The sequence below is a fragment of the Gossypium hirsutum genome, chromosome A02 (genome assembly GCF_007990345.1).
Source record: "Gossypium hirsutum isolate 1008001.06 chromosome A02, Gossypium_hirsutum_v2.1, whole genome shotgun sequence".
Taxonomy (NCBI): domain Eukaryota; kingdom Viridiplantae; phylum Streptophyta; class Magnoliopsida; order Malvales; family Malvaceae; genus Gossypium; species Gossypium hirsutum.
In genome coordinates this window covers 104974476-104997500 of record NC_053425.1, presented here as the reverse complement: position 1 = coordinate 104997500, position 23025 = coordinate 104974476, and the positions used below count along the sequence as shown (strand labels likewise).

The window sequence follows — 23025 nt, the reverse complement described above, 5'->3', positions numbered from 1 at the left end:
GAAAAAGTTCTTTCATGAATCAAAACTAGTGTTTTTAGAACTAGATCGAGCCAAAAACCAATCGGGGTACTAGTGTCACGAGTTATGGATCAAAGCCCATGATGAATGCATACAAACCGTCCCATGGAGGTTTACTAATTACATGGGGCTCAGTTGACCCACTTGAACTGTCTCGATTTATGGAACACATGAAGAAGTTCATCTACTTGAAGCTTTGTTGGCCCAGTGAAACACTCTTGTAACACCCGAAATCCCGACCCAATCGTGGAGTCTGAGTTACGAAGTGCCACATTTGTTACCAAAGTAACTACGTTCACAAACTATCAGAATAATACAATAAGCAGCTAAATCCAAGCATGACATGCATTTAATAGTTTTTTAGTCTTATACGATCTTATAGAAGCTTAAAAAATAAACTAAAAATGAATAGTGATCAAAACGTAAATATTTCAACTTATAAGGCTGACATTGTGACATAAGTTTGTCCCTCGTCACTACGTTACCTGGAATTCGTCTCGTCTCGACGACAACTATCCAACGTTATGACGTGGAATCCTCGTCGTGATGTCGTACGAATGATGTTGAGACATCACCTACTGTTTCTGCAACAATCAGTCTAAAACCTGCAATTTTAACAATCTACCAAGGTATGAATACACACATACTTCTCAATTTGACCAAGAGAATGGTTCTTATGAAAATATAACATGTCTAAAACATACCTACGACACATTCAAACATGTCAATCTAGATCATATTACATTTCAATTTAAACCAACCCATGTCACATACAACTTAATCTTTTATCAAGTTTCATGGCAAGATTTCCAAACTTTTCCATTTGACTATGCTTAGTATATCATCAAACACTGTAAACTAATCCAACCACAACTAAACATACATGATCATGACCTAAGTAAACTAATACACCAATTTCATACTTATATATTATTCATAGAGTCTAACTAGCTTTGTAACAGCCAGTTTTTAGGTCAAATCGGAACAGTGGTTTCAGGACCACAAATTCGAAGTTAAAATATTTATTTTATTATTTTAATAAGGTCTTCTGTATGATATATAAATTATGTGAAAGTTTCGTAAAGAAATTTTACCGTTTAAATGCTTAATTTGGTAAAAAGGACTAAATTGCATAAAGTGTAAAATACGAGTTCTATAAGTTAAAGGAACCAAATAGCTATAGAAATGAATTGAATGAGCCTTGCATGGTAATTATACCATTATTAGAATGGATGGACATATTTAGACATTGTTTAAATGATTTTTATATGTTTTATTTAAGGTTAGTTTTGTAATTTAGTAAATTACGTTATATTAAGTAAAAAAAATAAAAATTATGGTTTTATTCATCATCTTGACCGAAATTAAAGAGGAGAAAACAGCCATAGTTAGATTCTCCATTCGGCCAAGCTTGAATTCTTGATTAAGGTACGATTTTGGCTCGGTTTTTAATGATTTCTACGTTTCTGAGCTCGTTGCAGCTTAATCTAGCTAGCCCGTACCTTCGTTTTTGAAACTGGTACATATTTTGAATAATTCCATTGTTGAATGCTTGGTTTTTTTAGATGGTTAATGATAATTTTGGAAGGTTTGATGTTAGATTAATAGTTTTTGTAAAGTGATTTTTGACAAAAATGTTAAAAATGAGCTAAATTGAAAATTGTGTAAAATTCATGGATGAAATGTGAAATAAATGTACAATATGGACTAATAGGGACCTTATTGAAATTCAGCTACCATGGGTATTGGTATAATTGTGTAATTTTCCATTTTTATGTGTTAAGGACTAAATTGCAAAGTAGTTAAAAGTATAGGGGTAAATTTGTAATTTAGCCAAAATGAATGTTTTAGGCTAAATTGAATTGAATGAAAGTTTGAATGAGTTAATTTGATATTATATAGATCAAAATAAGCAAATACCGGAATTAGATCGAGGAAAACGAAAAGTGGACGAATAGTTAATAGTTTTATCCGAGAGTACGAGGTAAGTTCATATAATTAGAATCAAACTTTTCTATACTTGTAATTATTTAAATGAATATGTATATTTGAAATACTTGAAGTATGAATGATTTAATGATTTAACGCATATGTTACTGAGTCCTGTTTGAACCGTATGAATTCATTGGATACGAGCGACATAATACCGATATTACTGTTGTCGAAATCATTTTTATATTTGAAAGAAAAACGAGAATCGACTTCTTAAAACCGAATGTGGAGTCGCCACCAATCTCTTGATTTAGGTGTGATTGGGCCACCTATTAAAACGTTTTGTTCCATTAAAGATAATTTTGGTTCACGTAAAAGCAAAAATGGGTTCGGGAGTCGATTACGTATGAGGAAGGGTGAGCACCCTCATTACGGCTAAAAATTGGTACTAAATTGATTCGATGCTATCCGTATATCAAAGTTTTTTTTTTAAAAAAAATTTCGAAGTATAATTCTTTTTAAAATGTTTGAATAGTTTAAATTAGCGGTCAAAATTCTCTCGTTTCAAATATATGCAGCATCATATCCAGCACGATCGGACACGATCCTTTATACCTTCAAAAATAAGATTGATTCTTGACCTTCAAAAACTCGTACATTGAAATTATAAAAGGATATTCAAATATTTCGTTCACCGAAAAATCATACCCAGCACGGTAGGGCACGATTTCCCGAATTCCCAAATATTGAGTATTGCCTTATTTCAAAATTTTTGAATAGTAAGGAAAATTAGAAATTAGCTCAAAACACATTTATTTGTCTTAAAATAGATGGAATACCTAATGTATTATAATGAAACATTTGTATAGAAAATGATTAATAAACATGAAATAATATGCACATATATAGTACAATAAACCACAAATAATAAATTCAACAATTATGTACAACTATTCTTAGTAAAATGAAACCAAATTCTTAATCATGGATGGAGAACAATTGATACAATGGATAAAACAATGACTAAGTGATATGCATCAACAATAAATATGGCACAACAATTCACAAAACATTTACAAAATAAAATGGAAATTTGAAGTGGTATAAGATATTTTCAAAGTAATGATGAATTAATATACAAAATATTTTAAACACAGATTCATTCAAAAATTGACAATGTACATGGTAACTTAAATAATAATATAAAATATGAAAGAATAATAAAATTCATGATAAGGTATAATACTCATAATGGACTCGCAAAACATGCATATATAAATAAACTCAAGAATAATTATTTGTAGAAATAGTAAGAAATTAATAATGCATATAAAATTTAGCTAGTCTATCTTATATACAAACCATTATACATGAAACATTTAAAAGAGATACTAAATAAAATACTTAGATAATATAATATAGAGAAACATTTCAAAATAATAATTTTATAAATATAAAAACGAAGTTCCCAAAATAATGTCATATATACGTAAAAATATTAAGTGAATCATAAATCCGAAGTATTTTAAATAGAAAACTCTATTAAAATAATTTATGTATCAATATATAAAAAAAATGTCTAAACAAAAATTAATAATTAGGTATTAAAACAATGTAATGTAAAAAGAATTTTAAAACGATGATTTTGTCAAAAAAAAAATAAGAATATTGTTTACTTCAAAATAATAATTATTATAAATTACAAATTTAATAAGAATGATGTACATACAAATATATATAAAATATTGAAGGAAATAGGATGCGCAGTGTAAAAATAATAAGATAAAAAGAAAAATCAAAATAATTGTACAAATATAAACAAACAAAGTTATTAACATGGATTAATACATATAAAAACATTAAACATATTTTAAATTAGCAAACTATACAAATGAAAGACCAAACTAAAATTAAACCCCAAATAACAAGGATAATTTATAAATAAAATAATCATAAAATAGATCAACGAGAAACGCGCGTAAATATATAGGGACCAGAATTGCAAATCTCCCCGAACGCAAAACGCATCATTGTATCGTGGACCAAAATAAAACCGCGCATAAATTAAAAAGCCAAATTGAAAAAACAAGGCAAAATGAATAAGGCGCAATTGCAAGCTCGCGCAAATGGAAGGACTTAACGCGTAAATTTCCCGTTCCGAATGAAAAGGCGTAGATCCGGCCTGCTATTCGGGTTGACGCGCGAAACCTCATTGTTATAAACGGTGCCGTTTTATTAATAGGTTATTTAAAACCTTTCTTTTCCTATTTTCTTCTTCAAACGCAGCCATTATTCTAACCAAGATACACGCCCTAAAATCAATTTGTTAGGGCTCATTCCAGCAGCCACCGAACCACCATTTCATTTGGTGGCCGACAATGCACGAGCAGCGACCAGATCTCACCGTCGAAGGCTCCACTCGAGGAAATCTGGTAAACCATTTTATTTTCTTTTTTTTAAAAAAAATTTTAGATCTAATACTGTTCATTCGAGAAAAATGAAGCTAAATATAAAAAAAATACTTAATACCATCCGACCCTCGTCCGTATCTCAATATTTCTGAGATATTTGGGATTTCATTGGCGTCGTTTCAAGTATACTTCCAACACCATGATTGACAGATGACGCCCTTGGATCCCTCTTCCAACTTTGATCTCAACGAAGTGAACAAAGGTTAAGGGCTGATCCGCAAGGTAAGACTTGCCTTTCCCTCTTCTTTGTTTTGAAATTCCGATGACGAAAACAATGGCAGGAAAACAAATAAAAATAATAGAGAAATTAAAAAGACTAAAGAAGATCACCTTTTCAGAAACGGTTTTTAAATTTTTTCTATTCAATATGCGTATAGTGTATGTCTGTATGCGTACAGTGTGTGTAAAAATTAAAGGATTACATCAACGGCTTTTTATAGCCAAATTTACAAAATAAATAAAAGATTTTAAAATCCTATTTTCCTACTGTCATTTGTTGTGAATTCTGTTATTGGCTCCTTCTGGTGTATTCTTTTGCAGGCTCGGTTGTACGCGGAAGATGACCCGGTGACATAGAGACCACACGCGGGGGTAAGGAGCCCACTCTCTTATGCCATTCCACTGTATTCCAAAAGCTTCTGGCACTATTCGGTTGCTGAGCTTCTTTTTGGGTCTTGTTGGGCCTCGGATTTGGGCTATTTGTAAACTGGGTTGGGATGTGGGTTTATTGGGTTAGGATTTTGGGTGTAATTGTTGGGCCATAGGTAATTTGTAAATAGGTTTGGGTTTAATTTAGGCCCAGAATTTTGTAAACGGACATTGGCCTCATAAACACTTTAATTTACTTATTTCTATTTGATACATATATTTTTTGGTTTTTTCATTTATTATAAGCCCGGACAAATTGGGCCTACTACAACTATTTTGGTCGAGCTCCTGCATTTGTTGCAGACTCACCATAGCTCGTATGAGCTTACTGTTTAGCTCGATAGAGCTTACCGTTTCAGCTCAATGAAGCTTACTGTTTTCAGCTCACCGAAGCTTACCATTTCATATGAGCTTACTGTTCAGCTCAATAGAGCTTACCGTTTCAGCTTAATAGAGCTTATTGTTTATCAGCTCAAGAAGAACTTACCGATCATGGCTCGAAAGAGCATATATAATAATGAATTGATGAATTACTGACATTGTTCACTCGAGTATCCTTTGAATTTCTAATAGGTTCAACGGGCACAAATAATGTTATTCAGATGAGTTAATGGTTTATAAATGTTACAATGTTATACATGATATATGAATTTGGAATGATGATAAGCATTGTATTAATGGATGGTTTCATATATTTTTACTATGACTAACATGTGATGAATACTTGTGATTAGGTGTTGATTAAATAAATTGGTTGCATTTAAAGTATTGCTTTGATTATTTATAAATGGTAAGTTTAATTCTGAATTATACGGACTTACTAAGCTATAAAGCTTACTTTTTTTTCTTTTCTATGTTTTACAGAGGCTCGTTGCTCGCTCGTTTTGGACAAGTTGAAGTTGCACATCACACTATCCAATTCCCGATTGGTACTTTTGATCTTGTGGATTTTGTAAATATGGCATGTATAGGCTAGTTTGAAAGATGTTAGTATTGCTCAGCCGTGTGTATAATATCAAAAATAGCCTATTTTTGTCCACACGGGCATGTGTCTCAGCCGTGTGTGACATACGGTCATCTTGCACGGCCGTGTATTCCCTAGTGTGAAAATGAAATTGAAGTTAGTATGCTCCACACAGCCTCACACACGAGCGTGTGGCTTGGTCGTGTTGCATAAGTTAGTATACCTTACAGTTTTGGCAAGGCCTGATACATGAGCGTGTGTGGCCATTTTGAAAGGCACATGGGCTAGACACACGGGCTTGTGGTTGGCCGTGTGACCCAAGCCAGTATACTCTCCAGATTTCCCATAGCTTGGCAAACGGACGTGTCCTCAGTTGTGTGACACAAGTCAATATGTATGCCCTATTTTCACAGGGTCAAAGACACGGGTGTGCCTACTAGCCGTGTGAAGCACACAGCCTATTCACACGGGCGTGTGGCACTTGAAAAGTTGAAATTTTTCTAAGTTACCAAAATTTTAATATGTTACCGATTTATTCCTGAATATATGTTTAAAGCTTTGAATAATCGATTTAGTTACATATGGAATGTGAATGAATGTTATTGACTAAGAGAAGATGTTATTTGATACTTGATTGTTCTGAATTGAGTTACATGTCTGGTAATGCCTCTTAACCTATTCCGGCGACGGTTATAGGTTAGGGGTGTTACAAGCTTATATACCAATCCACCCATCTAGCAAACTTACACGTAAGATTACTACCAATAAATACCAAACATAACTTATCAAATGTTGCAAACATTAGCTTCCCATATGTATATGTACATTAAGTTTCACACACCAACAATCAAATTTAACATCATTGACAATAAAATACCAAAACAACTTCACTAATTACATGCCAATTTGACCAACAAAGAGAATTTATAAACTTTATAGAGTTTGGGGTCTCGACTAGATGTTGAAGTCGATACTCGAAACTTTGTTTTAAACCTAACCTACACACGAGAAATAAACCAAATGATGAGTATGTTACTCAGCAGTATTCCTATGAAACCAAACAATATAAGGAGGTGGTGTGCATCACTACACACAAAATCGTTATCTAAACTCTTGTTCCTTATAACTCAAGCATGAAAACAATATTCAATATACATTTCTAATACGTAAAATCTCAAATCAGTTTATCCTTCAGATGATAATCCGAGCTTAAGAGTTCATGTTCAACTTACTTCAATCTGTCATCCCGGGTTGCCCAACAACGATGACTAGTCACCCCGGATTGCCGCAAATGATGGTCTACCACTTCAGATTGCCCAACAATGATGGTTTATTGATATAATGCTGTCATCTCGGATAGCCCGGCCATGATGACCTGCCACCCTAGATTTCCCGATAACGATAGCTTACCTGACAACAATGGCCTACCACCAGATTGTCCTGAAACGATGATTTATCAATTCAAATTTGCCACCCTTGTCTATTAGGGACTTCCTATTTCTCAATTCTACAACCAATTTTATATTTTTTATAGTTTAGTCCCTAATATACAAAACTATCAATTAACTTCATAGTTTAGTCCCCTTTCACCTCTAAGCTTAATATTCTTAAAACTTCAAGAAAACAACAATGATAACCGTCTAAAACTTTAACAGTTTTACAAATTGATACATGGGCTAGCTAGATTAAGCTCCCATGATCTCAAAAACATAAAAAAATTTCAAAATAAAAAGAAAACGAAAGACTAAATTAAACTAACCAAATTGAAGCTTAAAGATGATAGAACCCTAGCTAAAACTTCCTCCTCTTCTATTTCAATGTTCGATGATGGAGAATGAGAAAGATGAAATGCTTTCTCTTTCTCTCCACTTTATGCTTTATTTCCTAATTTAATTTAGTTTACATTTTATTTAATTTATATTTTTTATAACATTTTTGCTATACACTTTTAATAAGCTACCGTCCATTCATTTTTAAGTGGTTATAATTATCACTTTAATCCTTGATCCATTTCTAATTATTAAAAATTCATATTAATTAAAATTTTACTACTTTTATAATCTAGTCCTTATACCTTAATTAATAATTAATTTGAGAAATTTGCCTATCCAAAATTTAATTCACTTATCATATAACTCCATAAATATTTAATAAGTATATTTACAGGTTTGGTTCATGAAAACAGGGTCCCGAAATGGATTTTTTTGCCACCATTGACTTTTAGGTCGTTACAACTCTAGTGAAACTAGAGTTACCATGGTTAATGTTTGTAATCCTAAGGAATAAGATTGTATAAATTTTAAATCCCTTAGGACTCTCATCTTGTAGGTAAGCTTTAATCTTGACCGCCGATGTAATTTAAACTATATTGTTGGATCTGAGGGAGCTCAACTATAAATAGATGCCTTCTCCCTCATTTGTAACCATTCCATTGTACTTCATTCTTGAGCTAAATAATATTTTTGAGAGCATTTACTCAAACACTTGGTGTGCTATTATTTTCTTGTGGCTTTTATGTTCGATGCAAGTCCCTTTGTCTTTTCAAGTTACTTCTACTTTATTTTAGTGCCTTAGAGAATTTCCTTTGTTAATTCTTATTTTTGGGAATAATGATGACTTAGGTGGATTTGAAGCAAATGAATAACCTAAGGCCCGCGATACTAGAATGAAGATAGGGGTTGAACCCCTTAATTTATGAATTGATACAAATAGTGCTAAAATAATCAATTGCATTAGTTGAGTTGTTTTTTTTTGTATTTTTTACATTTTTTTTATGAATTTGTTAATAATTTATTTGATTGAATTGAATGGATTAATCAAATTAGAATTGGTGGCCTGATAGATCCGACCATTGGTTCGATTTTGAAAATCTTGATCAAAACCATGAAGCTCAAGATGCTCACACCTGTTGAAAAAGTCCAGGATAAGAGGGAGAAAAAAGAAAGAAAATATAAAATAATATATAAAGAGAAAATAATACTTTTTATCTTCTTCTTCTTCTTCTTCTTTTGCCACATATAAATTTTTTATTGATTTTTTTTAAAAAAAAAGAGGTTTACTAACGGTTGGACTAACAAAGCTATCAACTTGGGAGATAAATGTAGTTTAGGTACCAAAGTAAGAAAAATAGTATAATTTAGATATCAATTTGTAGGTTAAGTTTTTCTTAAAAAGTAGACTTAAGACTAGTTTGGCATTGTTGTAGTAGTTCAGAAGTGCTTTTGAAAAGCTGCACTTGAAAAAAGTACGATGAAAAATTATGGTTTGTTAATTTTAAGTATTTGGCATCATTGTCTAAAATTGCGATTAAAAGCTAAAATATCTATTTTAAACATGATAATAAAAAGTAAAAAAGAGTGACAATTTCTATTAGTTTAGTAATAACCATGACAATTAAATTAGCCCCATAACATGCATCTAACAAAGTTAACTATGCATAACTCATCACATATCCATTCTTAAACATCTTTAAAATATTAAGCTAGTTAATTTATGAGAAGCAAGACCCAACTAGACGTGTTCATGGGCCGGGTCGGGCCGAGTTCGGGTCGGGCTCAACTAAAAAATCATGCCCATTTATTGGGCTCGGGCCAGGCCGGGTCGGGTCCAAAAAATGGGCTTAGAATTTTGTCCAAGCCCTACCCGGATAAAAATACTAAAACCCGAGCCCGGCCCGCCCGTATTAATTTTTTATATTATTTTTAAATATATATAATACATCAAAAATATAAAAAATATCAAAATAAATATTTCTCAACAAATTAAAAATAAATTTTAAAAAATATGTAGACTTAAATAACACTAAGATAAATGCAACTTAACAAGCAAATGCTTCTAAAATAATAAAAAAAATTAACAAATGCCTTTAAAATAATAAGAAAATTAACAATAAAATAAATTTTATACAATATCCAAACAATAACAACAAAATAATAGCAACATAATAGTAAAATGGTAGCAAAATAGAGAGAAAACAGTAAGAAAATAACATTCAAAAATAAAAAAAATATGCAAATTTTTGTCCTTTAGTGATTCGGGCCGGGCCCGGGCTAAAAATACCTTACCCGAGGCCCTGCCTATTTTTTAAACGGGCCTTATTTTTTTCTAAGTCCATTTTTCGGGCCTATATTTTTGCCCAAACCCTCTCCTATTTTTCGGGCATGCACACCTTTAGACCCAGCCTTAGCAGCCTTTATTTATTTTTTTTTTGTGAATTATAAAAGAAGAGTAAAACTTTAATAACAACGTAGCTAAAGCGACTTAAATACAAATCACATCTAAGACGATAAATAAACCAACACATATATTCTTAGTAATTCTTTTTTTTTTTAATAAATACTTAGGGTCCAAACCCCAAGGTCCAGCTCTTATAATTAGATTCACTTCAACATGCAAATTTCTTTTTAAAAAATATGGAAAATAAATCCGTCACCAAATCTCGCGCCTTCAGTCATTGGCGCTTTTATTTTTTATTTTTTATAATCCCCTACAACTCAAATTTTATTTTATTTTTTTAGACAAATAGAATTTTCACAAACTATTTATGAAATGTGACTTTTATAAATATATTCATTCAAATTCAATAAATTTAAAATAATAAAAAGTACTTATAGTAATAATAATATATATTATTATATTAACTAAAGAATAACAAAATCCCTTAAAAAAAATTTATGAAAAGCAACAATTTCATCTTGGATAATTATTTTTTTGTTAGATAATAACATAATAATAATATATTAAACTAAAGTGAACAAAAAAAATTCAAAACTTTGTCTTGTCCAAAAGTGTTAATTAACTCCCTAGATACATATTCGACCACTTGCATACCTTCATTCTTAGCAGAAGATATTTTGGCTACAATATCATTAACTTGATTACACTATCTAAATACATACCTTATCACCTAATGATTTATGTTTTGTTGTGCTTGCTGAATTCGTCAAAACAAAATCAAATTTGAGGATACAGAGTAACCTTCTTAGATAGCTTTGGTCACCTCAAAGCAATTTATTTGAATCAAAACCTCATCATACCCTATTTTTTTGTAACAAAAGTAAACTATCTTATATATCCCACAATTCAGTATAAAAAATTGAATAATCTTTCAAATCATGGTTAAACTCAACAATCCATTCCTTTAACTGGTCTTGCACCACAACACCAGCAGAGGCTAATCATGTACTCACATTCCTCGTTCCATCAGTATGTAGATAAACAAAGCTACCTTATGATGATTAATCTTGAATATCAATACACCTATCAGGTGATCTATTCTTATGTGAGAACAAGTGAATTTAAAATTTTTATAAAAATATTTAATTAATATTTTAAAAATAAATATCAAATAAGAAATAAAGATATAAAAAATAATAATCTTTTTGTTTTAGTCTTTGAATTGCAATAATTAAGAAAAATTAAACAGACAATTTAAACGGAAATAACGGGAAGGCTAACGACCCAAATGAAAAACTCCAACGTAGATTCCATATTTAGTCCAAAGCTGTCGGCAATAATTACACGTGTCAACCTCTCACGTGTTCTCCAACCGCAATTCACGCTCCTCTTAACTCTTTAAATCTCTTTTTTTTTCAAGCCAGCGTACTTTAGCATCCCGGCGCACCGAAAAAAGAGACCTATTTCACTTTTTAAACAAAGGTCTAATTCAAGTTTTAGTCCCCCCATGATAAAACTAATAATTTGATCTCCCTATTTTAATTTGATATAATTTGACTCATTTATTTTTGGAATATTACTAGTGAGTCCAAAATGACAAAAATATGTATCTTTGTAGCAAAAGCCATGATGCTAAAATTTTAGCTTTACTTGAAAAACATCCAATCATATTAAATTGATAATAAATTTACATATTTATTAATAAAATATATTTAATTTTTTTTACAAAATCGCTTCGATAGTACCAAATATGGGTCTTACCATTTTTGGTATATTAATAAATATTATAAATATTTAATTACGATTTAGTTTCTCAATATGTTGAATTTTAGTATAATATATTAAAAAAATAAAGAGTAAATTATATACAAGGTCATTAAATTATTAGTAAGTTTAAGTTTTGGTCATTTTAAATTTAAAAAATTATAAAATAGTCACTAAATTATTTGAAAGTTTTCATTTAAGTCACTGAACTATTCAAACATTTTTATTTAAGTCATTGGACTGAACTATTAAGATTTTTTTTTCAAAATCTGACTAATAAGCTCTAAGAGACAATTTATTGGTGGATTAGTACCCATAAACAAGTAGAATAATATACTTCAAATTTAAGTAGAAAGTCTTAGAGTAATAATTTTAAAAGCTTAATAACTTAAATCAAAACTTTTAAATAATTTAGTAATTTTTTTGAATTTTTAAATTTCTTACACGGAGTTTACCCAAAAACAGAACAGTGAGAACTGAGCCTAAAGCTAAAGTCACTTAAAACGTTGTGAGTCCACTCTTTCGTCTTCTTTAATCCCACAATCAAATTTGGACATCCCAAAGTTTGTCTTTTTGTTTTCAATTTTCCATGTCTTTCTTCTCTGTTAAACAACCTTAGAAACTCATTTCCTTAATTACCAAACATAAAAAAAAAACCTTATTTTTAAACAGCAAAAGAAAATGGTGTCTCCTGAGTTTTCTCTTTCGCAGTTTTCTCCAATGGCGAAACCTCGAAACCGGTCGTTTTGGTGTCTGTCCGATAGTTTCCTTTACTGCGGCGGTGTCTTTTTAGCTATCTTATTAGTATGTTCATTTTGGTCGTTTTTCACACCGACCCTCAACTTCAGCTCCGCCATTACCGACCCGTCGTCTGCGGTCAGCTGTAAGGAAAGTGGGTTCGGAGTTAACTTAAAATCCGACCCGAAAGACCTGACCTTCTACGACGACCCAGAGTTGAGTTACTCCATTGAAAAGCCGGTGAAAAACTGGGACGAAAAACGGAAACAATGGTTAAACCATCACCCATCGTTCGCCGCCGGCGCAAGTGAAAGAATCGTCGTCGTAACTGGGTCACAACCGAAACCATGTAAGAATCCCATCGGCGACCATTTACTATTACGTTCCTTTAAAAACAAAGTAGATTACTGTAGAATCCATGGATACGATATTTTTTACAACAACTTGTTATTACACCCGAAGATGGGGTCTTATTGGGCGAAATTACCAGTCGTTAAAGCAGCCATGTTGACTCACCCTGAAGCTGAGTGGATCTGGTGGGTTGACTCGGACGCGTTGTTTACAGACATGGAGTTTAAGTTACCTTTACAAAGGTATAAAAACCATAACTTGGTCGTCCATGGTTGGCCTGAGTTGATTTACGATAAAAAGAGTTGGACCAGTTTGAATGCTGGGGTTTTTTTGATAAGAAACTGTCAATGGTCAATGGATTTGATTGAAACATGGTCTAATATGGGACCAATTAGCAAAGATTACAAAAAATGGGGTGAAATTCAACGATCAACGTTCAAAGACAAGCTTTTCCCTGAGTCAGATGATCAAACGGCTTTGATTTACTTGTTATATAAACACAAAGAGAAATATTATGATCATATATATTTAGAAGGTGAGTTTTATTTTGAAGGGTATTGGGTTGAGATCTTTGGAAGGTATGAAAACACGACGGAGATGTACTTAGAGATCGAGAGAGGGGCGGCGGAGTTAAGAAGGCGACATGCAGAGAAAGTTAGTGAACACTACGGTGCGTTTAGAGAAGAGTACTTGAAAGGTGCTGGAAATGGTAAAGGGAGTTGGAGGAGACCATTGATCACACATTTTACAGGGTGTCAACCTTGTAAAGGTGATCATAATAAGATGTATGATGGTGAATCATGTTGGAATGGGATGGTTAAAGCTTTGAACTTTGCTGATAATCAGGTTTTGAGGAAGTATGGGTTCATACACCCTGATTTACTAGATTCCTCCACTGTTAGTGAACTTCCTTTTGATTACCCTGCTGATGAAGGACCGTGGTGAAAAGAAGCATAAAAGGTATGGGTTCTTATTGAAATTTAAGAAAGTTTTAACAATGCATGTGATTTATGTGAAAGGTGTTTGCTTTTCATTATCTTGCTTTGAAAGTGTTTGAAGTAATGCATGATTGAAGGATTAATTATATTTGTCTTACTTTTATGATGGAACAATGATGTTGGTGTTTTGGGGTAGGTGTGGGGGACTTTAGTGGGGGGTTTAGGGGGGATTAAAGGGTGTTTTTGAGTGGTACTTTTTGACTAAATTTATGGGGGCCTTTTTGCAAGCATGCAAGAAACTAACAAAATTCTCTTGTTCCCTTTGCAAATGAATGAACTCATTTGTCAACTAGTTCTAAGGTTTGGTTTGGTAGGAACCTATTAAGAAATTCTTTTGAATTAGGTAGAATTTTAATGTTACCTATATGGGGAGTTCATATATTGGTGGGTCTTATTATCGTGTGGTTAAAATATGTTTTAGGTCCTTATACTTTTTTACATATTTCAAATTTAGTCCTTCTATATTCTGTTTGGTTTATATGCAAGTCCAACTGTTGATACAATTAAAATTATTCTGTTAAATTCAAGTTTATTATCTTCTTAAAATGGGAAATTCATGAAATTTTCATATTGATTAATGATTTTAATTTGATGTTGAAAGTTTTGTGTTTAGCTCCATGTCTTTGTGTATGCCCTCTCATACATTTTGCATGGAAGATGCCTTGTTTTTAACTTATTGAACAAGCAACCGTAGTGCCATATGTACTCGAGATGTTAGATACAAGTATGTGTATAATATCTATATACGTATATTGAAGATTATACTTATATTTGAATATGTGTCGAAATTGATGATATTTTTTTCTTTGTTAAACAGTGAATCATAGCCATGCCTCTGCTTATCTTTTCGAGTACTTTCTCAGATTCCGTTGAAAGTTACGAACAACTGCAATTGATTCGGACTCTGATACTTCACGAACTAGTGTTACAACAGTTATAGTTGAATTTGAGACACAACATCCTATAAGTTAGTCCATTTGGCATCATAACTTTACGACTTTGTTTCATAATTTTGGATTTTGGGTGTAAATGTTGATATGGTGATGGGATTTATAGAAAAGTGGTACGGAAGTTTTAGGAATAATGTGATATTTAATATATGTACTTTCATAAAATGTTTAATGTGATACATGTACTTTGAAAATGTCTAATTTGATACCTAAATTATCAATGTGTTTTATTATGGCACTTGTATTTTCATAAAATGTCCAATAGGCGGAACTTTCAATATGTGTTTTATCATAATACTTCTCGTTGTTATAAACACTGTTAATAAATTGTTAAACCAACTAATGAAATCTTAACTGGTACGATTTTATTTTTCCAAATCATTAAGACCACATGGATAATTTAACATAATGTGAAAACTAAATAAAACAAAGAAAAATCAAATTACATTAAAATAAATAAATAACTAAACATATGGTTAATATAAAAGTACATATTAAACTATCTGTACAATATTATTGGACATTTTATGAAAATATATATACCATAATAAAATATATATTGATAATTCATGTACTAAATTAAATATTTTCAAAATACAAGTACCACATTAAATATTTGTAAAAGTATAAGTACTAAATGTGACATTATTCCAAAGATTTATGGTTTTAGGGTGATAATATAAAGACAATGTTGATAGCATATGATGATTTGGCCTGGGTGTCGTTTTCTTGATTTCATTTTGGTAGCTTGAAAACCTCCATTGATTTTGCCATGATCACATGCATGAATGGTGTTTTCCCTGGTTTTCGAGATTGTAAAATTGGAACTCTTTAGTGTTGGAAAGTGTAATAAAACCCAATAATTGACATGATAACCTTCACAGCACATGGATCAAGTAAAGGGAATCAGAAACGGCCAATTGTACCTGCAAATGATGTCCGATATTTAGAAATCGCTTCAATCAATTCAAATATAAACTTAATCTTATACGATTTTTATTATAAAAAGTTAATCAACTAATTTTCTTAATTTAAACTCGAATTAGCTTAAATATAAAATAAGTTTAATTTTAATAATTTGAATTTAGAATAACTCAAATCATTTGAGATGAATCAAACCTGAAATTAGAATAGTAATAATTTAATTTGAAATTTTAAATATTAAATTTGAATGATTTGAATCTAAATCAATTCAATCTCAGAATGATTTAAGCTTAACGACTCAAATCAGAATATAATGAATTCTGTATTAATTAATTCAATCCAAACTATTCCACTAATCCACGACTATAAGGTAAATCATTGATTTAATCAAATTAAATTCAAAATGAATTCTTTAAAGAGTAAGAAATCAACACATATACTTAAATTTTGTTATTAGTTTGTAATTATTGATTTAATTGCTATAATTTAATTTGGTCATTTTGAATTTTTGTATTTTTTGAATTGGTTATTTTTATTCTGTATTTTTCGAACTTTAAACTTTAATCCAGACTCAAACGATAGTAATTAGATCTAGTTGGTTAAATTTTGCCATTAGTCCTATATTATTTTTAAAGTTGTTGTAGCGATGTAAAAATTTTACTTTCGGTCGCTAATTATGGCGATTTAGTGAAAACTTGAAAACTGAAGTTTAATTTTGAAATAAAGTGGGAGTCGCCACCGATCTTTTTCTAGGTGTAATCGGACACCTAATAAATCGTCTCTTTTTTTTTTGAGAAGAAAATTTATTCTTGAAAAAGTGAAGCCCAAATTTGGGGTCTACGTGAAAATCTAGAGAAAAATAGGGTTCGGGAGTCAGTTACGCGCGAGGAAGGTATTAGCACCCTCGCGACGCCCAAAATTGGTATCTTGTTAAACACGTGTTATCTTGATTTTCAAAGATACGAGTTCAATGTAACATTTAATCGTGATCCGATTGAAAAATGTGAATTTTTAGTTTTAGGTTATTTAGAAGGGTATTCCGTCTTTAACACGAGCATACGAATTTCACCCAACATAGTGATGAAATTGATGACTTAATGTTAAATCGGTATATTGCCTTATTTATTGAAATTAATAAAAAACAAAAATGAAAATATTTCTGGATAAAGAAAGTAAAAAGGAAACTATATTGATGTTGAAATAAGATGTGAACAAACAGGCTTAATTCGGAACAGACAAATAATAAAAGGTTAACAATATACGAAGCAAATAATATGTAAAACATTAGCAATGTATATGCGATAATAATGGTATAAAACAATAATAATGCATATGACATTAAACATGATAATAACAATAATAATATAAACATAAAATGGTAATGAACATATATATAAAACATATAATACTAGATTAAAAGTATATACAATATGTATTGAAAGCAGGAATAATAAAAATAACCAATGATAATAATATAGAAATATATGTATGTACTAAAATATATAAGTAATAATAAAAATAAAAAGTATATACATGGTATTAAAAAATATATAATATAGCGTTAAAGATACGTACATAATGTAGTTAATATATATATTCATAAGATAATATGTAAAAAAATGTAATATAGCATTAGAAATATACACATGACATATATAAAGATATAATATTAAAAAGATACATATACATAATATATATATAATAGAAAACATGTATATATATTATAGTACTAAAATATTTACATAATATACTCCTATTAGAAATAATAATGATGTTAAAAAAAATATTAACATTACATAAATATACACACATATACATATATATATTTAAAAAATATGTACATACTATATATATACATATAATATAGTTATTAAGAAAATACATAATATATATGGTATTAAAAATGTAGTATTAAAAAACATAACATAATATATACATGATTTATAAAAATACAATATTAAGAAGTATGTACACGTAGTATATAAAAAAGGCATATATAATATGACATTAAAATATTTACATAATATATACATATTGGAAATAATGATATTAAATAAAACCTATTAATAATATTACATAGATATATACTTATATATATTAAAGGTATGTACATATATAATAAAACATATACTAAGATTAATAATAATAATAAGGATGATATAAAAATATATACATGTATAAAAATATATATACATAATATATAAAAGTGTATGACATATATATTAGAAACGATGGTGTAAAAGAATATATGAATGATAGGATATTAAAATATACATGACATCAACGTATATATACAAAGAATGTATACGACATACAAATATGTTAACAAAAACAACAATATTAAAACTATTAGAAATATTATATACTATATATATGAGTAAAAATAATAGTATTAAAACAACTATTAATAACTTAAAAAAAATATGTATACATATATTAAATATATGATAACATTTATACGTAGTATATACACATGCATTAGAAATAAATAATAGTAATTATAATAACAACAACAAGAATATATAAATATAGCAGTGAAATATAAAAGAAAGGGCACACCTGAAACAGAACAAAAATGAGGGGGAAATTCGAAAACAAATATATAAAAGAGAAGGACCGATTGGAACACGCCAAAATAAGGGAGGGATTAAAAGTGAAAATATCCTGTCCTCTCAAAACGCAGCTTTTAGTGCGAGATCAAATTAAAAACACACTTAAATTATAGGCCAATTTAAAAGAAATGAAAATCTGATTGCAAAAGTTTGGAAAAGCGGAAGGGTCATTCGCGCAATTAGACCCTTCCGCAAAAACACGCGGATCCTCCTAGCGGGTCGGGTCGGACCGGTCCGACCCATGGCAAAACGACGTCGTTTTATGCCCTGGGTCTTTAATGCAAAACGACGCCGTTTTCGATTAGTATAAATAAGCTAAAAATCAGAAAAAAAATTCATTTGAAAAAAAAAGGGGAGGGTTGAGCGATTTCCGGTCATAGGCCGGTCACCAGTCACCGGACCTTAGCCGGCGCCGGCGCCGACCACCGTACACGGTGGCCGGAAAGGTAAGATTTTTCCCTTTTTTTTTACTTATTTATTTTATTATTTTATTATATTTTAATAGATAAGGGTGATAAAATAGGCTTTAAAACGAAATAAAAATAGAAAAAAAAAAGAAATCACCTTTAGGCTTTTTTAGCTTCTGATTCTTCGATCTTTGGTATTTTTGTTTGCTTGGATGCTTATTCTCGTATTTAAATGCTAATTGAATTGCTATTTTCAATCTAGAATCGAATGTTTTCTTATTTTTTTTTGTATTTGAACTGTCGAAAAAAAAAAACCCCCCAAAACAGAATTTAGATTCCTCTTTTTATAGCCTCTTACAATGCCTAAATCTATTTGTTGCGTGTTTACTTGACCTTGCAGGTGGGTTGATGGCCGGTGGAGGTGACCATGGGACAGGTGGCGCCAGGGGATGGTGTTGGCAGAGGGCAGATGGGCAAGTGGCTGAGGCAAGTGGGAGCTAGGGTTTGTGATGGCTGTTGGGTTAGGTTTAGTGGGCTTTTGAATTGAGTTTGGGGTATTGGGTTTAGGTTAGTCTAGACTTTTAGTGGGCCATTCGGGTTTGGGTAGTATTTTGGGTTTTGTGGGTAATGTATTTGGTTTAATTTGGGCCTGCAAATTGGACTTGTACAGTTGTATATTTAGTTTATCTTATTTAATTGGATCATTCTTAATCTCTATACATTTTAGAATTTTAAAATTTCAATATTGATGTAAACGATAATTGTTAAATATATTAACTTGCTTTTTATTATTATCAAATAATAATATATAAAACAATAAGCTAACATGTCATTACACATATAATAATATAATTATTGCATTAAACTCTGAAAATAGTAAAATTTAATAAATTCAATAATTACTATTTGACCATAACCGAAAATTTATGTTTCAAAAAGTACATAAATTAAAAATAATCAAATTACATACATGAATTAATCCACAACTTACGCATAGTATAACTTGAAAACACTTCAGAAAAGATTACCAGACTTGTTATAATCTTTTTATTGAAGCTCAATTTGAGCAACCTGAAGATTTGCGTTATTATTAAAAGAAAATTTTAAATTAATATTCACATTCTATAATTAATTTAATATTAATTTAATATTAATTATTTAATAATAATATGAATAAAGCAAACACAAATTCACAAAGAAATTGCTGAAGGTTAGATTAATATAGAGGTGTTCATGAGTCAGGTCGGGAATATACAAGATATTTAGATAAAATTTTCAAGTTTGGGTCTGACCCGAAAAATGAGCTTACTTTTTTGCTCAAGTCTGGCCCGGTTTAAGAAAAGTAAACTTGGACCTGACATGACCCGCCCATATTTGATTTTTTAGATTATTTTTATATAAAATTAATTTTTAAAAAAATATAATTTACTAAATGCACTAGAAAAAGGCTAAAATAAAAGTTTTCTAACACATTAAAAACACACTAAAAAGTATTTATATTAAAAACACTATCATAAATATAATAAATGTTTTATTATATTAAAAAGACTAAATAAATATAAAAAATATTTTATTGTACTAAATATAAATTTTAAAATTTATATTTTGGGTTGGGCTCTTTAGTTGGGTAAATTTTTTGTAGGTCTTAGGTAACGAATTTAATTGTTATTAGATTAGTGGTTTAATATAAATATATATATAATTATTATTTAACATATATAATTAATATAATATTATTTTAAAACATAATATTTGGGACAGGCTTGGGCTAAAAAAATCTTGCCTAAAGTCCGACCCATATAGAAAACGGGCCTTATGTTTTGTCCAAACCCTCCTATTTTTTGGGCAGACCTTCAGGTCTAGAAGCGTGACTCGACTTGGTGGCATTTATTTTTAAAACGTCACAGAAAATTGCCGCGAATAGTCATTTTTGTTGTAGCGACTAAAATTTTAGTTTGATTAATATTATTATTGTTACAGAATGTGAAATCAAATATACTTATATACATAAGGTAAAAAGATCTTTTTTGTCCTTCTTAATTTCAATTTTAAGCAAATTGGTCCCTTTAAAAAAATCAGAGCAATTTAATCCTTGTCAATTTTGAAAGTGAACAACTAAGGACAATTAATCACAATGTTAATGTTTTTTTTTCAATTGTACATATTTTTATTTTTATAATAACAAATTTAGCCTTAAAGTTTACATACTCTATTAAATTGGTCTTATTTTAACAAATTCATCCTACAATATTTACACATTTTGTCAACTTGGTCCTGGTTAACAAATTTAACCTGCAAAATTTAAACATTTTGTCAACATTTACACGTGATATATAAAACATCGAAAGCTAAATTTATTATTATACTAATTAAAATTAGGTAAAATTAACAGATAACATTAACGCCTTGATTATTTATCTTTATTTTCTCACTTTCGAAATTGATAATGATTAAATTACTACAACTTTTTAAAAAAGATCAATTTACTTAATTTCGAAATTGAGATCTAACTGAAAACATGTTTTTACCTAAACATAATATCCTTGTAAGTTATGAATAAGTTAAGAGTTTATATCTATATAAAAAAAGGGAAAATAATATAGATGTTATCTAAGCAATGCGTAAGGCTTGCAATGTCAACGTGCTACTTCCCAAGCTATTTAATGTGATTTAGTTATTTTAGCTAAAAAGAAATGGAATTTCCAGAAATTGAATTCAATTGATTGATGTAAAAGGATTTCAAAAGATTGAGACTTGGAAATTCAATTCGTTTACCCTACATTTTCTTGGAATTCGATTCCAAAGATTAGTAGGGTAGAGAGGCCTTCAATGTGGTCTACCCATTTTCCAGGACATTTTGACTTTGAAGCTGCCCACACCGACTGTATTTATTGGCTTCATTGCTGAATATAATCTGATTTCTCCCAACTGCATCCCACAGGCATTCAATCCTGCTTGTTATCAGATACCATAAATAAATAATCTCCAGGTTTTGATATTCTGGTTAGTGTATTATTTAGACTTAACATGATATTTGAATTTGACATTTTTTTTATTATAATATTTATGTTATTTTTTTGTCTAATCTGATACTTGTATTTGACAAAAGTTATATATTTTGGTAATTGAAAGTAACAATTTTAACTTTTCAGTGTTTAATTCGAGTTTTAAAATTGATTTGATTTGATGAAAATTCATAATTAACTAAAAATATTAATAAAAAATTTTGATCAAATCAACTATAAAACCTGAATTAGATCATATTCATAGGACTGTATTTGACAAATCAATTGCAAAATTAAAGCAATTCACAATTAACATTAAATTTATTCCATTAACAAAATTCTAAAAAATTCAAACCTAATAATATCAGCAAATAACTTTCATTTACTCAACACTTCAACTCGAATTAAATATTCAATAATTAATATTATCTTTTAAGTACTAAAATATATAATTTTTATCAAATATAAATATTAGATAAGATAAAAAACTAACACAAATATCATATTTTAAAAAAAATTGTCAAACTTCAATTTCAAATCATATATTAAACCTATTATCTATATTTATAATATATTTGTCTTTAGGAAAAAGAATAAGTGGTGAATTGTTGATGGTTGGTTGTACTTGAATTTTTATGTAGTTTTCACACTACTTTTAAGTCTCAATTGCTTAAACACATATCCCTAAATCTATAGCTTTTGAGGTGTAATCCATGAAATATTAACATCCAATCTACAAATCAAAATTAAAAGGGATTTCAGCCACTATGTAATCAGCAAAATGGCCAACTTGGAAATGGGTCTCATCTCGTTATCTCTTAATTTTTAAAGTAAATTATTTAAATAAAGAAATCGAGCAGAATTTAGGAACAGTTGTTGAATAAAGATATAGATTTAGGTTTTGTTTTTGTTTTTCTTTAATTTAGTTAGTTTTTTTTAAAATTTATTTAAATAAAATTCGTATTTAATTTGAATAATTGTTCAATTGAATTCAAATTAATTTGATTTGTTATGTAAGCATAGTTTGAATTAAATTGTATATTTTATATGAGAGTTAAAATATAAGT

At 29.7% G+C, this 23025-nt stretch overlaps 1 protein-coding gene and 1 long non-coding RNA gene across 2 annotated transcripts; both read left to right on the top strand.

Annotated features, from left to right (window-relative positions):
• Window positions 1–3830: 3830 nt before the first annotated feature.
• On the top strand, window positions 3831–5250 carry LOC121209398 (uncharacterized). Its single transcript, XR_005904533.1, has 3 exons — window positions 3831–4382; window positions 4572–4643; window positions 4962–5250. It is a non-coding gene; the product is annotated as an uncharacterized lncRNA (long non-coding RNA).
• Window positions 5251–12436: 7186 nt separating this feature from the next.
• Window positions 12437–15235, top strand: LOC107921132 (putative glycosyltransferase 7). Its single transcript, XM_016850999.2, has 2 exons — window positions 12437–14022; window positions 14878–15235. Exon 1 carries the CDS (start codon window positions 12655–12657, stop codon window positions 14005–14007), a length of 1353 nt encoding a protein of 450 aa, XP_016706488.1. The 5' UTR covers window positions 12437–12654; the 3' UTR covers window positions 14008–14022; window positions 14878–15235.
• Window positions 15236–23025: the final 7790 nt, after the last annotated feature.

Excerpts from the sequence above, each read along its gene's own strand:
- LOC107921132 (XM_016850999.2), top strand. The coding sequence starts at position 12,655 with ATGGTGTCTCCTGAGTTTTCTCTTTCGCAGTTTTCTCCAATGGCGAAA.